Raw genomic sequence first — 14,109 nt, forward strand, 5'->3', positions numbered from 1 at the left:
CTTTGTGTTCAGGTTGATCTAAAGAGAAATGCTGCACACTTAGTCGAGTATCTTTTACTTACGCATACTGAAATACGTGCAATAAATGGCAGAATTTGGGAACATGATAAAAATACTGTTTGGTACCAAATGCTTGTACTAGTGGTGCTTGGTGCTATGAAGATTAAGGTCTCTGTTCTTCAGAACATTGTGCATGTGAATATTTGTACTAAATAAAAGTCAGTGAAAGTTGTTCTAGTTATATCAGTGGGCGTTAAATCTGTATCTTTTTTTTTTTTCCCCAGTTTATTTCTCTTTTTCATAACATACTCAAATTTTGCAATATAGTCAAATTCTATTCTTTTCAGTCTCAGAGGGAAGAACAGAGATGGCACTATCCCAGAATAGCCTACAGCTACAGGTAGGACATGCTGCAGGGAATTCAGGTAAGGGACACAAAATTTATAGAAAAATTGAGTAGGAGTCACAGATCATTTAATTAGCTCTGTGCAATAACATTCTGCTTCCTTTGAAAAGTAGCTCCACTAGTTTCAGTAGATATTGGAGGACAAGAAACAATAGCAATAGAAACATCTGATATTACAGTTTTTCAACATTTTCCCCAGTGTATCATAATTTTCTGTTATTTGCTTGTCAAATTAAAAATTTATTATTACTAAAAAAAGTATTACAGTATATTAATATTACATTTCAATATTTCCCAAGTGAAATGCCATATCCTGAGAGGGGATACTATTAAAAAGGAAACATAGTTTTTTTATGAAAGTATAAATAAATTATAGGTAACATAAATATGTAGTCTGTTACCCTTGCCATACATATATAAAGCTCTCGCATATGTGTATGCATGTACATATACAAATATATACATATTATATACTCTACAATAATCTAGCTTCAGCCAAAAGTATGATAATTAACATGAGCTATAGCACTAAAAAACAACCGAGCACATATGTGTCTTTAAACTTATGAATTAGTCCCATCATTCTTTTGGTTTGTTTGTAGCTTGTTTGCAGAAGTTTAAATATGCTGTAAGGTTTGGTGAGCCAGAGATATACACACAGCAACAGACAGAAAAAAATATTGGTATAATGTGCTTCCCTGTCTTCTTGGTATGGTAGCATACCTTGATTCTTTTATATTTCTGTAGTCAAAACAAATCCGTTTTATGTTCATACCTTTTAATGTAAATAAAAATATTCTGATCTATTCTGAAACCTGGCATATAGCATTTTTGTATCAGAATCTAATAATAAACATCAAATTAGCACATTTTAGCTATTTTATTTTTATTTTTATTTATTTATTTTTTCGGGCAGAAATAAAGAATACAAATCTAGTCAACATTTTCATACTTTATGGAAAAAATAAGTATAATCCTGATTTTTTTTTACAAATATTTATTTGATATTTTAGAATCTTGATGTTAAATTCTCACTAGGAAAAGTCCTCTCTCCTTAAATATTATTGTTACATGCTTAAATAAACATCTAATAAGTTGGCTTATTAGCACCAACAGGACAACACAGAGTGCCCATCATTAAGCCTGCACATAAGGCCCTTCAGGACTGAGGGTTTACATTGCATCTCCTCAGAACAGGGATCCTATTATATTTTAGTTTAGGCCCTGTTTAGTGAGGCTGCTATTTAAACTGAGGCAGCAAACTTTGCTCAGGTTGGTACGTTCTTGGTGGGAAGATGAGAGATGGTCGTGAAGAACTGAGGGTTGCCAGTTTTGACTGGCCAAAAAATGACAAGATGAAATTCAGTGCAGATATATGTAAAGCAATACACTGGGAGAAAAAAAAAATTCAAATATAATGAAAGTTCTGAGCTGACTTTTACTATTCAAGGATATGTGCTGGGTTGTGATAAAACTAAACAGACTGTTGGGAACCTCTACAAAGGAATGGGGAGCAGAAATTAAAATTATTATTATCAACAAAAACAGTTTTATATGAAAACAGTTCTTTTCAAGAAGTGAAGTTCAAAAAATGCTTGAAATGAAGCAAGATTGAAAAAAAAATGGCTTTTTTTTTTTTTTCTTTTTTAAAATTTCTATGGAACTGTGCCAAAGAGTGCCAAGGGAATGACTGTTTACTGCCCCTTGTGATCGCATTGAGATGTCGTAATAAAACAAGCCAAGAGGAAGCTGAGAACCGAGGTACTTCACGGAATGCACTGCAAGTATTTCAGGAAGGACATTTAGGATGCTGGAACTTTTCATGAATCCGGGGTCCTTAGGTACGAAATGCAGCCGCACCTCTGCTGCTGGGTGCCTGGAAAGACCTGGGGCCAACGCTGCTGCTGCTGCCCAGGCCTCATACCACACTCCAAGTGATTGCTGTCAGCCCTGGGCCTTGCTTTGCCTTTGTGTACTGGTTCTGACGCTCCTATGACACAAATTGCCACACAAATGTACGTGTAAGCTGTTGAAACTTATTTAATAAGCGTCCTGGTCTCAGATCCACAGCAGCTGCCACCAAACACGCCTTGCCATTTTCCCCCAGCCTGCTGTCTCGCCGTGCTCAGCACGACCCACTTGAATCCCTACAGCGGCTCCGGGAGCAGCCCCCAGGTGCCACACAGCACAGCTCGGTGCTCTCAGCTCTTTTTTTAAGCGGACAGAGGGGGGCCGAGACAGCAGCTGGAGGAAATCCCAAGCACTCCATCCGCCAGGGCCCAGCAGCCCAGGCCAGCCCCGCTGCCACCCCGGGCTTCACCCAGCCCACACCAGGACCGGGACCGCGACAGTGACCGCGACCGGGGCCAATGGGGCCCCACGGGACCCTCTAAAAGCGGCCGGGCGGAGCCGGGCCGGGCCCAGGAGGCCGGCAGAGGCCCGCAGCCATGCGCGGTCCCGCCCCGGCGCGGCTGCGCGGAGGGGAGCGGAGCGGGGCCCGGAGCCACCAGCACAGCGCCGGCCGAGGGGAAGGGGACGAGAGAGGCCACAGGCAGCCTGCCCTGCCCTGCGTCGGGCCGCCGAGTCCGGCATGGAGAGTATCCGAGGGGAGGCCGCGGCGCGGGGGCTGCGGGGGGAACGGGAGGGAAGGAAGGGGAGGAAGGGGGGCGGGCGGCCGGGCCCGGGATGCGGGCGGAGCGGGGTCGGGTCGGCGGCGGTGCGGGGCTGCCCCCGCTGCCGGCCGGGCGCAGGGGGATGGGGGACCCGGGCTTTCCTGCTGCGTGGAGCTGTCTTGGTACACAAACGAAAAAGAGGCGTAAAAGTTGACGGAGGTGGCAGTAGCTGAAGGGTGCTGCTGGCGCTTGGCCCTGCTGGTTGTTGTGGTAGGGGCTGGGAGGATGGGGCGCTGCCGTGAGTCGGGGCTGGCCGTGGAGGTGGCAGCGCCTCCGGGGCTGTGGGGCAGTGAGGGGATGAGGGGACGCTTTTCCAAAGCAGCCGGGCACCGGGATCCCAGGAGGTCAAAGTTAAATGCCCACGCAAGTAACCAAGGAAGTTGGTCCAGAATAAGCTGCGCTGAACGCGCCTTCCCCATGCGATGGGTGTGAGCGGGTGAGCTCATGCTGTACCTGGCTGTTCTGGTCTCTGACCTGGCGTGTGCCTGAGTGAACACCCCAAAGGTGTTTTCCTGCTCGGGAAGTCATCCAGGCAGTGACTCAGTGCAATACGCGTATTGCTGCGGAAAGGGGTGCTGGCCTAGGTTTGAAAACAAAAAAATACAAATACAAGCAGAGATTTTAGTTTTACTGTTGTAGTTACCTTGGTAGGTATGTTAGAGGTATAGGCACAGCTGTCGCTTTTTTTGTAACCTACTTGTGATTATTGGGCAAGGTAACAAACATCAACAGACTTCGTATTCTCTTCAAGTTGCTGTCAGAGCTCTAAGATTTGTGACTGGCCTAGAGGAAAAAATGGCTCTAGAATAACTTATGATGTTTCTTTAGTATTTTTAATATATAATGATTAGTTTTGTACTTTCAATTAACTGTTACTCATCTTAGTATTTGCTGCATCTTTCTCTGGGGGCGTCAAAATGTGGCATGACAGAAATATAAAATATCTGTAAACCTTTATGCTGCTTTTTTATTTGAGAAAGCTCCCAAACAACATCAGTCTTTCATCAACAGTACTTTAAAAATGTGTTATTTTCTTGTAAAAAAATTGCGACACATACTTCATTGTCCTATGCTAACAGTTTAACGTGAATCATTTAAATCACTGTGAAAGCCTGTTCTGCTGTCTTAGAGCTTTCGTCTTAAGCAGAAGTTGAAAATTAAGAGAGTTTCTCTTGCAGACTTAAGCGTTCTTCCCCAAACTGTCAGGTGACAACCGTCAGGACCCAAGAAGTGCTCACATGACCCAAGGATGCGAGACTGCGTGAGCAATTCCAACCTGAGATCATGTTGTGGCTGGGAAGGGCAGCCCTGCCTCCTGCCTTGCACCTGGGTGTGGTCAGCCAAGCCAGTTTGCCCTTACCCTGTAAATTATTCTGTTGTGCTGGGGCGGATCCAGGCAGGCCAGTAAACGGCACTTCCATTTGCTGTGCTCTTCCATTTCACTGAGAGCCAATGAGTCTGGGTGTGTGAGCGAAAGCTGGCAGAGTAAGGCTTTCGATTTCACTTGGAGGATGTTTTGTTTTGCATATCTGTCAGAACCAGGTTTGCTGGGAAATGGAGCCAGTTGAGATCTGAGCTTGGTCCTTATGGCCTGTGATTTTAAAACCCGTATGAAGTGTCCATATAATTTAAAAACAGCTCGATAGGTATCCCTATCGTGTGAATTTCAAGGGCTTAGTTAAATTACATTCTTCAGGTTTTAATATCATTAACAGTATAGTGCTGGGTTGGTAGCACTTTAAACAGGAGAGCAAAAATACTACAGTGTAAGGATTGATTCTGTTCTTGGACCCTTAACTTACGCTGCAGAACATCTGTTTAATCTGAAGTTTGCTGCAAAGGAACTCAATAGAAACTCAAAAAAATGCGACAAAGAAGAAAAGGCTGAGAAAGCAAAAATTAAGAAGGTAAGCACTGACTCTGAAACATGCTCTTTAGATCTTCACATATTATAGCTGAAAAACTTGTAGTGGTTTGTTGCTGTTTTCTTGGTGTGCATGCTGATAATACTGATAACGGCTTGTGATTTAAATTGTACAATTATAAATCTTCCCATGCTATTAAGTATAAGGATTCATTTAATAAATTTTCTTAGTAAGTATACGCCACAAGTTCTTAATAAGAACTTGTGGCGTATACTTACTAAGAAAATTGTCTTAAATGTATTACCCCAGAGACTTATTCTCAATTAAAAATGTATAATCTTTTTCAGCTTGTATTAAAAGGGTTTACGAAGAGGTACTTGAAACTAGTTGTGAGTCCTTAAAGTAGTAAAGAGACCCGAAATTCATTTGACTATATTTTTGTCATGAAATACAGCCATACCAACTGTATCTGCATTTGGGTCTTAAGACTGAAAAAAAGTTTTAGGAAAGAGGAACTTTCTGTAGTTCTGCAAAACCTTCCATGGGAAAGTTAGAGGGTTCACATCTTGAAAAAGTTCTCAAACTATTGGCGGTATTTTCTGTTTTTAGAAACAAGAAAAAGGTATTGTGAAGAATTGATGCTTACTTCAAAAATGAAATAGGATATTTGGAAATTGTCTTCACAAAGATCAAGGAAAGCTAAAATGCCTTTTTTTCCCCCTTTTTAAACAGGCAATCCAGAAGGGTAACATGGAAGTTGCACGAATACATGCAGAAAATGCAATCCGACAGAAGAATCAAGCAATTAATTTCTTGCGCATGAGTGCCAGAGTAGATGCTGTAGCAGCAAGAGTTCAGACTGCAGTGACAATGGGCAAAGTAAGTCAATTTTAACAAATCTGTTGAAAGAATGAAACCTCTGATCCTCTTAGAAATAACTTAATTCTGCCTATAATGAGTTGAAAAGTTTGAGTTTTTCAGACGTAGCCTTCAGTAAATCAGGTACTGGAATTCTCCTGGCAGTTGCCCTTTAGAAATAGGTTGCTATCCTCCATGTTTTTAGCTTGTAACTCCTCTTGCTTGTTGTTACTCGTGCTCCTAAGGAGATTCTGTTCCCCTTCCAAATACATACAATCCTACATGTGTAGAACTAGTGATTCCTGAAATATTTTTAGCTCAGGTAGTCTGTTAAGGTACCTTGCTGTACTGCTCTGCAGCCAGAGAGGCTGTTCTGCCATATGATTTGTGTACCAATTATATCCCTTACCACTTGACAGGTTTTGGGACCCTCAAAAGTTAATGCCATGTAGACCTTAGTTTTTAGTGAGTTTCTGTTCAGAATGCATATTTCAAGCAAATGAGTCGATTTATAAAACTTCAAATGGTAGGAGCCTTAAAGTGATATGTGAGATGGAAGTAACGTGTGCACTGCTATTTGATACTGTAGAAACTGGACAGAAATAAGAGAACTTGGTAAGAAACTATTTATTTTTCTTTGTGTAATACATTTCTTTTGTCTCATTTCAGGTAACGAAGTCAATGGCGGGGGTAGTTAAGTCTATGGATGCCACTTTGAAGAGCATGAACTTGGAAAAGGTAAATAGAAACCCTTCATGGAGACGCGCATCAAAAGCGGAAAGGGAAACGTGCACAAGTTTTTAAAAGGGGGGATTTCAAATTAAAGGGAAAATGTTTTGCAGTGGATGTGGTAGATCTGGGTACAGGTTGCCCATGACAGTGTGGTTGTCCAGCCCTGGTAAGAGGAGGTAGTTGGAACATGACTGGATAGGGCTCTTACCAGCCTGCTTGAACTTCAGGGGTAGGTCAGCTTCAAAGTTCCCCCAGTGTGAGGGGTGGGCAGAGCTGGGGGGGGTGAAGTGGCACAAATTGATCTCCAAAACCTGCTTGCAGCCTTATAGTGTGCTTCTAGTTTTACTAGTTGAGATGTATTTCTTTTCTGTTAATCTGCAGATCAGTGATTCAGTTCATGTTTTTTGTTTTTTTAGATATCTGCACTAATGGATAAATTTGAGCATCAGTTTGAAACACTAGATGTTCAGACACAGCAGATGGAAGACACAATGAGCAACACTACTACGCTAACAACGCCACAGGTAAGAAGAAGAATTAAAAAAAAAAGTGATCTTAACAATTCCAGTTGTCTAAACTGTCTGCTTCTGTTCATTCTGCCTGTTTTGAGGCAGCAGGAACTGGAGCATTTTCACTTTGTGTTTATGATGAAGAGACGAGTTCAAGTTACAGTCCCAAGTGTAGATGATCACACGTATTTTACTCAATTTCACTTTTATCAGGCCTTATTTTATATTATGTATTGAAATCTTTAACCCTGCTAGTGAAGAAACAGCATTTCAGTATGTTCTTAGTAAACTTCTTACCCAGAAGATGCTTTAGCATTATTTAAGAAAAGCAAAATATACTGCAAGAAAATCAAGTTCTAATTCACTGATAGTAACAAAATGACATTAGTAACCACCAAATTAGTAGTAGTGTGTGTAATGAAAATGTTGATAATTACCTTTATATATGTTTGTTAAAATTCTTAAACAATTCTTAAGATAGTTAAGAATACCGGGATAGTTAATAACGGGATAGTTAGCACCCGTCCTCTTGTGCTGTTCCACAAGATGCTAAATGTGCTATTTCATCAGAAATTTTGTCAGAACTTTTTTGGAGATAATGCTTTGTAAATAAAAAAGTAAATAAGCCTAAACCCAAATCCAGTAAACCAAATGTGTTAAAGATAGGCTTTATTCCATGTTGTGCAAAGCAGTGTTTTAGTAATTCATAATCAGCAGTTGATAGCACTTACTGTATTCAGGTGTATGTTTAATTTTTTACAGATAAGTTTAATTCTTTGGAAATGGTTATTTTTTGTTACATTTTTTTTTCAGAAGCTAAAGTTCAATGGACTTTTAACAGGCTTAGCTCTGCTGCTCCTTTTGAGTTCATACAGGGCCCTCTGGTGGTTAAAAGCACAACTAGGTTCTGTAAAGGACATTTCCCTTTAAATCAGTTTCGTTAAAAATTTGTTCTTTCAAGATTGAACAGACGAACTTGTTTTAAACTACAGTGATGCAACTGAATCGATTTTGTTTTCCTTTCTCTAGAACCAAGTGGATATGCTTCTACAGGAAATGGCAGATGAAGCAGGGTAGGTAAAATGTTTGAATGACTATTTCTGGCGTAGGTCTGTTGGTTCCACCAGCCCTTCCAGGTAAACATGAGGATCAGATACCAATGCTTTAAATGTGTCTGTCTCAAAAGCAGACAAGGATCACTATTTTCCTTTCACCTCTGGGCATCGCCAATTTATTGTTTAGTTGCCAGTATTTCATTCTTTTTTCACTCAAAGCTACTGTGAATGCTGATAACGCATTGATGGTTGGGCAAAAGCCTAAAATCAAATCATGTCACTTGTCATGTCAGGATTGCTTTAGCATTAGCAATCCTTGCATTGTTTCTCCACACTTTTTCCCTTTTTTCCCCCCCCTGTTATCACCTTAAAACTTCCTGTAGTTCTGTTCTCACTAGCTACAGAAATATTTCAGAGAATTTTGCTTTCCTTCTTGGTGACACTTAAGTTGGAAGTGCTGCTCTGTTGTCTTAAGGACTCATTCTTAGTAAAAGCCTTCTAGGCTTTCTACCTTTACATCACTTGCACATATATTGTCTGATGCACCTTTTGTTAAACTGAAATCTTGCTCAGTCCTGGTTGCTGGTTCTTATATATGACTTGGGTTCTTTGTGATGAAGCTAGTTTCCTGGTCAAGCTGTCTAATGAGCAGAATTGCAGTGTTCATGGGATACTAGTGACCTCACACTATCTCAGTATTGCTCAACTTGGTGACTATTGTACTTACTCCTTTGTTGTTTTATTTTCCCTTTAACTGTAGTCTTGATCTGAACATGGAACTACCTCAAGGACAGACAGGTTCTGTTGGTACAAGTGTTGCCTCAGCAGAACAGGTAAGTTAATTTCAATAGAAATCAACGTTTTCTAGAGAAGTGTGGGATGAGAATTAATGCTTCACTTACTCAAAACAAGCTTGCTGAATTGTAATTAGATGTTAGCTGTCCAAAAGCAATAGTGTGTAGTTAAAGCAGTCATATAAGCAAAACAGTTTTAACAATGTTTGTCTATTTAGTGTATCCAGTAAGTTCAGGTGGTTTTGGATGATTATTTCAGACTTCCAAAAAGCTGACTCCGTTAACCTATGCAAGGCTGGGAGCCTCCTGTTGGCTGATTTATGTAAGAGAAGCTGCAAATATTCCCAATTATTTTTAGGTTCAGTTTCACCTTGCATGTGACCCTCCAAAAAGTTAGGCCTATGACTTAGTCAAGGCTGCATCCAAGAATGCAGTTCTGTAAAAGCTGACTTAAACTTGCAAAGATCTTACATAAAAATTTGTCTGTATGTGCTATGTTCTGAAACTCCTTTCTCTGCTAGAGATCAGAGAGCTATACTGGTCTAATACTGGTATACTGGTCTAATCTGGTATAGCTGCTCTTAAGCAAATCTTGTTCAGATGGTATGAAATTATCTCATGTAAAGTTACAACAAGAGATTACTTGACCATTGCAGAACTTTCCAAAAGTTAATTTTCATATTGCTGATAGTTGGTTTCTGTTTTACACTTTTCAGGATGAGCTGTCACAGAGACTGGCCCGCCTTCGTGATCAAGTTTAAGTTAAAACAAAGCTGCAGTCTGTGTACATGCTTTCAAAATGCCCTTTCTGTGACTAACCCTTCACTACAAACGTGGCTTAGGTGTTTAATATTTGTAATATAGGGTACTTCACTTCAAGCTTGCTCTTCTTTCTAAATACATCGAGTAATCCAAAAGTATCAGCTCTCTAATGTCTTTTTCTGTACATTTTGAAGTTGATATATTTTTTGCAAGCTTTTTTCACAAAATCAAGTTGATATTCTAAGTCAGCTAGTAATGTTGGCACATTCTAGCTAAACAAAAAGCAGAGTGTCATTGATATATATTTTAAATTATGAAGTGATTTTTTTTAAATTATGAGAACTGTTTATGGCTGGAGAACTGATGTATACAGTTCTGATGATTGTACTAGCCAACTTTCTTAAACAGCCAAACTCCTGGAACACGGAGGTGGACAGTGTGGACTTCATGAAAATACGCTTGTTAAAAATGAGTGGACTTCAGTCTGTGGTGGTTTTAGTATTTTAAAGATAAGGTAACTGTTCTGAGATTAATGGTTCAGTTCAAAAGTGAGTTTCCAAAAGCTGTTTTAATATAATTGGGAACTTGCATGGTTTCATCACTTTAGTACAGGAGGAATAAAATGTATTTTTCAACTCTTTGTCAGTTCTGTTGAATGCTTTAGCTTACTTGTTTAAGGTTGAGTGCTCTAGCTTCTCCTTTTTGCTTTCTTCTCAGTATCCCGAGGTGCAGCCAGTAATGCCACTCTCACCTCTATTTTGACCAACATAGTATCTTGCTCCTGCTGATAGGGAGCTCATGCTATCCATTCTGTTTAGGTTCAAGCTGAGAAACCTTATATGTAACTGAAGCCTGCTTTTCTTCATTCCTTGCTGGCTTTTCATCTGGTCACTTTTTAATATGCAAGAAAAAAATCTGGTGATTGTAATGTGGCAGAAGGCTGAAGTATGGAATAAGAAATACAAAAGTGCTTTTCCTCAAGCTCACATCTTCACCGTCCTTCATGAGTCATGGTCCCAGCCCTGTCTGCTGTAACCAGGGCACTCACCCAGATCAGCCTTTTCTCCTCTGCCCATTGCAGCTGGTCTGGTGTTGGGGGGAGAGGTGAGAAGTGGAAGGGTAAGGTAGGCCAGCTCTGCCTCAAAGGGGCAGGCTGCTGGTGGGCGCATCAGTTACGTTGGAGTAGGAGCAGCTACATTTTGTAGGGTGTAGTATTGCTGTCTGCAGGTGGAGTAATGTGATTTGGAATATTGCAGTCACGTCTGGAGAGGCTAGTTTGTTTTAGTTATCCCTTCACATTTCTGCACAGGAAGAGAATCTGCTTTCAGTAGCTTCAAACTCTTGCTGCAGTTGTGAAGTAAAGAAATGGTTGTAGACATTTGTAGCAGAAACTACTTGTGATGTGTTGTGATAAGCAGTGGTGTTAAAAATCTATTCCTGACTCTTTGGGCTCACTTTGTTTTGTATTTGTAGGGGTGAGAAAGGTGTATAGCACTAGACTTAGAGTTAGTTCTTAATTCACTGGTTTTCAGGGCCACATGGGTCTTTCAGTGTTGGGGAAATATGAGTTAAAAAAGCAACTCAGCTTTTTTAGTCAAGCAGGATTTTTTCAGTGAAAACATGCAAAAATGAGGAAACATTTCAGAGCTGTTTCAAACTGTTCTTGATGCATTACTCCAGTTACTTTGCAGGTCTAGCAAGATGCTACATACTAAGGTATTCAAGGGTACTGTAAAAATAAGATATGGAAAGTTAACACAATTCCACAACGTTTCAGATTGTTTTCTCTCTTGGACCAGCAGCCTAAATTAAAATGATTTGTTTAAAATGTTTACACGTCTTTTCAATGCAGCATTATTTTAAACACCCTTGAGTGTTCCCCCTGTAATTAGGGGAAACTGGAAGGTGTTTTAGAAACCATGTACTCACAACTGTAGTCTAGGTACAATCCTTTAAAACAATTAGTAAACATCTTAAGAAAGAGACCATGTAGTGTACTTTTCTTGCTGGCTACTCCTGAACAGTGTGACAAAAACAATGGTGTATCTATGCAACCAAGTTACCCACGGTTGTGGAAGCTGCTTGTGCGTGCCTTTGCCTTAGTGAACTTTTTTTTTGATGTTTGCTTACTGTACATCTTATGACAGGTCTGGAAAGTTACTATTGTGTAATAATTCCCCATCTGAATTTACTTTGCAGTTGCTTGTTAGAACTGTACCATAAACTACTGAGGTTTTCAGTGTCTGGTAATTAGACAACTCCAGATATCTTCTCTGGATTATTTTGTTTTTTATGTTAAACAATATGCTGCTTTGGGACTATTCTTGGTCTTTATTTGAGGGGGTAGACCGCTATTCTCAGGCCTCATGTATTTGATTTTCTGAGTATATTGCCTTGCCTTGAACCTTGGAGGAATTTCAAAACAGAAGGAGATGAGACTGATTAACTTGCTGCAAGACAAATACTAAATGAGGTTCATTATCTTACTGGCTATATGCAGCCTGTTTCATAGTTATGATCTCCCAGAGGTCCCAAGCTTGTTAACTCTGGTACCAGAGTAGTTTTCTGGATCTTCTTAGGGATTAACAAATAACCTAGTGGCTTGATTGACATAATCAGTGTAACCTCTGCAGGACTAGGATGCAAAGAAGTAGGCAGACTTAGCTGACTCGAGGAAAAAATGTTGGAAACAAAATTTTTGCCCTGCTGCTTTCACTCAGTGTTGCTGTGCACTTGAATGTTGCCAGGATTTTGTACCACTCGCTTCTGCATGTAGATCTGCCCTCTCCTGGGGAAGGAGTGCTTGTGTATGAGAGCTGGCGTTCACAGAGATTTAACACATTTTTAATGTATATATCTTTCTCTAGTCTTTTGGAAATGCTTAAAACTGGAAGTTACTCTTAAAGCAATATTTGACTTTTGTATCGTTCTTCCATTCAGGTTCTCCTTGAAACATCTGCTCTTTTCTGAACAACTCTGGCTCCTCACTTCTATTTTTCTAGTGTTTCTTGGAAGTTGACTGTGTATGTTTGTAGAAGCCCATCTCATGTTAAATAAATTGTACAACTCTTATGTAACCTCATTACCAAGTAATAGCTCAATATTTGCATTTATGAGCAGACACATCTAAAGTGAAACATTGCTTGGAATGCTTCAGGATGTTTTTTCTTGACTTTTCTATTTTACTGAAAAACAGCGGTATCTTTGCATTATATTTCCGTCTGCTAGTGTAATGGTAGTCTTCATTCTTTTGAATTCGAAAACTGAAAGCCATGAAAAGCTTCAGATGAGAAGAGAAAAAAGTAATTTATCCTTCTCAGTTGTGTTGGGATAAAATCATCACCTTGCCTTTGTGGAGATCCTCAGAGCCAAAAAAAAAAAAAAAAGTGAAATTTTGTCACATATGGTCAGCAACTATGTACAGAAATTCTGAAGTTGGTGACGTGTATAGAGAAGAGTAATTTTTGTAGCTCTGATAGTGTTCATCTTGAAAACTGCATAACTTGTACGGGACAATTTGTAAATGTAATTGCAAACGGTAAATAAAAATTGTACAGCCAAATGATTTCAGGTGTCTTCCTAGGTTGTGTGGCTACCTACTGGCACGTCTCAGTACATGGATAGACAAGTGGATGCTGTCAAGGTTTTCCTGGGAGAAAATAAACGGAAAATTAGAAATAAGGAGAAAGTGAAGTGGGTGCTATCGAGAAAGGCTTGGGACAATGGTTTGGGAAGTAACTATAATCAAGTATAAGAACATAAAACATAACCTAAGTAATTTAAATTTTATAATACTTGTAAATATTTAGTCTGGTCTGGAAGCCAAAGCATTTCCCTCGGGTTTAAGCATCTGAGGGGCTTTTCTTTCCTTAACCTACACAACAAGGGAAAAAGGGCAGGAGCTGGTGGGTGTTTGAGTTTGTTCTCCACAGAGCTAAAAATAAATAAATAACAATTTCGACTTCTATTTTCCCCTTCCATTGTTGTTTAATAACCAGCAGAGGGAGCCTCAAGCTTTGTTTTTGCAGAGGTTTCGTAGAAATGATCTTTGAGCCCTTAAAACAAAGGGGGTTTCACAGTCACCACCAACTTGGTTAAGCAACTGTTTGTCTCTGCTGGCCCCTTTGTTGCTGGGTAGTGTCCAACCTCGCTAGGAAGCGCCTGTGGCAGGGCTTTCATCCTTGCCTGGCCGCTGCACTGTTTGTTGCCCAAAATGCAAACTGGAAAGGAGTCTGGTAGAGCCGTCAGCTAATTCGTGTTAACGTCCAACCATCACTGCTAAACACACCGGGGCTCTCCGTTGCTGTCCTCGGGCATTAATTTGGGTCTTGGAGATCCACTGTTAGGAATGCAGTAGCGTATAATTTTGTTTAAAAATTGTTTCAAGTTCCTTAGTTTTTAGTTCTTTCTTTTGACTGTTGTGTGGTTCCGGTTTTGTCCTGCGATAATTATATTT

At 40.1% G+C, this 14,109-nt stretch overlaps 1 protein-coding gene across 2 annotated transcripts; it reads left to right on the top strand.

Annotated features, from left to right (window-relative positions):
* Positions 1–2,828: 2,828 nt before the first annotated feature.
* LOC118245611 (charged multivesicular body protein 1b) lies at positions 2,829–13,218 on the top strand. Of its 2 annotated transcripts, XM_035541960.2 has the most exons (9): positions 2,840–3,003; positions 4,888–4,985; positions 5,676–5,822; positions 6,471–6,539; positions 6,950–7,057; positions 8,072–8,115; positions 8,858–8,930; positions 9,608–9,675; positions 12,594–13,218. In XM_035541960.2, exons 1-8 carry the CDS (start codon positions 2,997–2,999, stop codon positions 9,650–9,652), a joined length of 591 nt encoding a protein of 196 aa, XP_035397853.1. In that variant the 5' UTR covers positions 2,840–2,996; the 3' UTR covers positions 9,653–9,675; positions 12,594–13,218. The 2 variants fall into 2 exon arrangements, with proteins under 2 accessions (XP_035397852.1, XP_035397853.1); XM_035541959.2 differs by having other exon boundaries at positions 2,829–3,003; positions 9,608–13,218.
* Positions 13,219–14,109: the final 891 nt, after the last annotated feature.

Source organism: Cygnus atratus, chromosome 13 (assembly GCF_013377495.2).
Source record: "Cygnus atratus isolate AKBS03 ecotype Queensland, Australia chromosome 13, CAtr_DNAZoo_HiC_assembly, whole genome shotgun sequence".
NCBI lineage: Eukaryota > Metazoa > Chordata > Aves > Anseriformes > Anatidae > Cygnus > Cygnus atratus.

What these genes read in the sequence shown, in the direction of transcription:
- LOC118245611 (XM_035541959.2), top strand. An exon ending in AGAAAGCAAAAATTAAGAAG is followed by an intron (nt 4,986 to 5,675) that starts GTAAGCACTGAC and finishes CTTTTTAAACAG; the next exon opens with GCAATCCAGAAGGGTAACAT. An exon ending in AGAGCATGAACTTGGAAAAG is followed by an intron (nt 6,540 to 6,949) that starts GTAAATAGAAAC and finishes TTGTTTTTTTAG; the next exon opens with ATATCTGCACTAATGGATAA.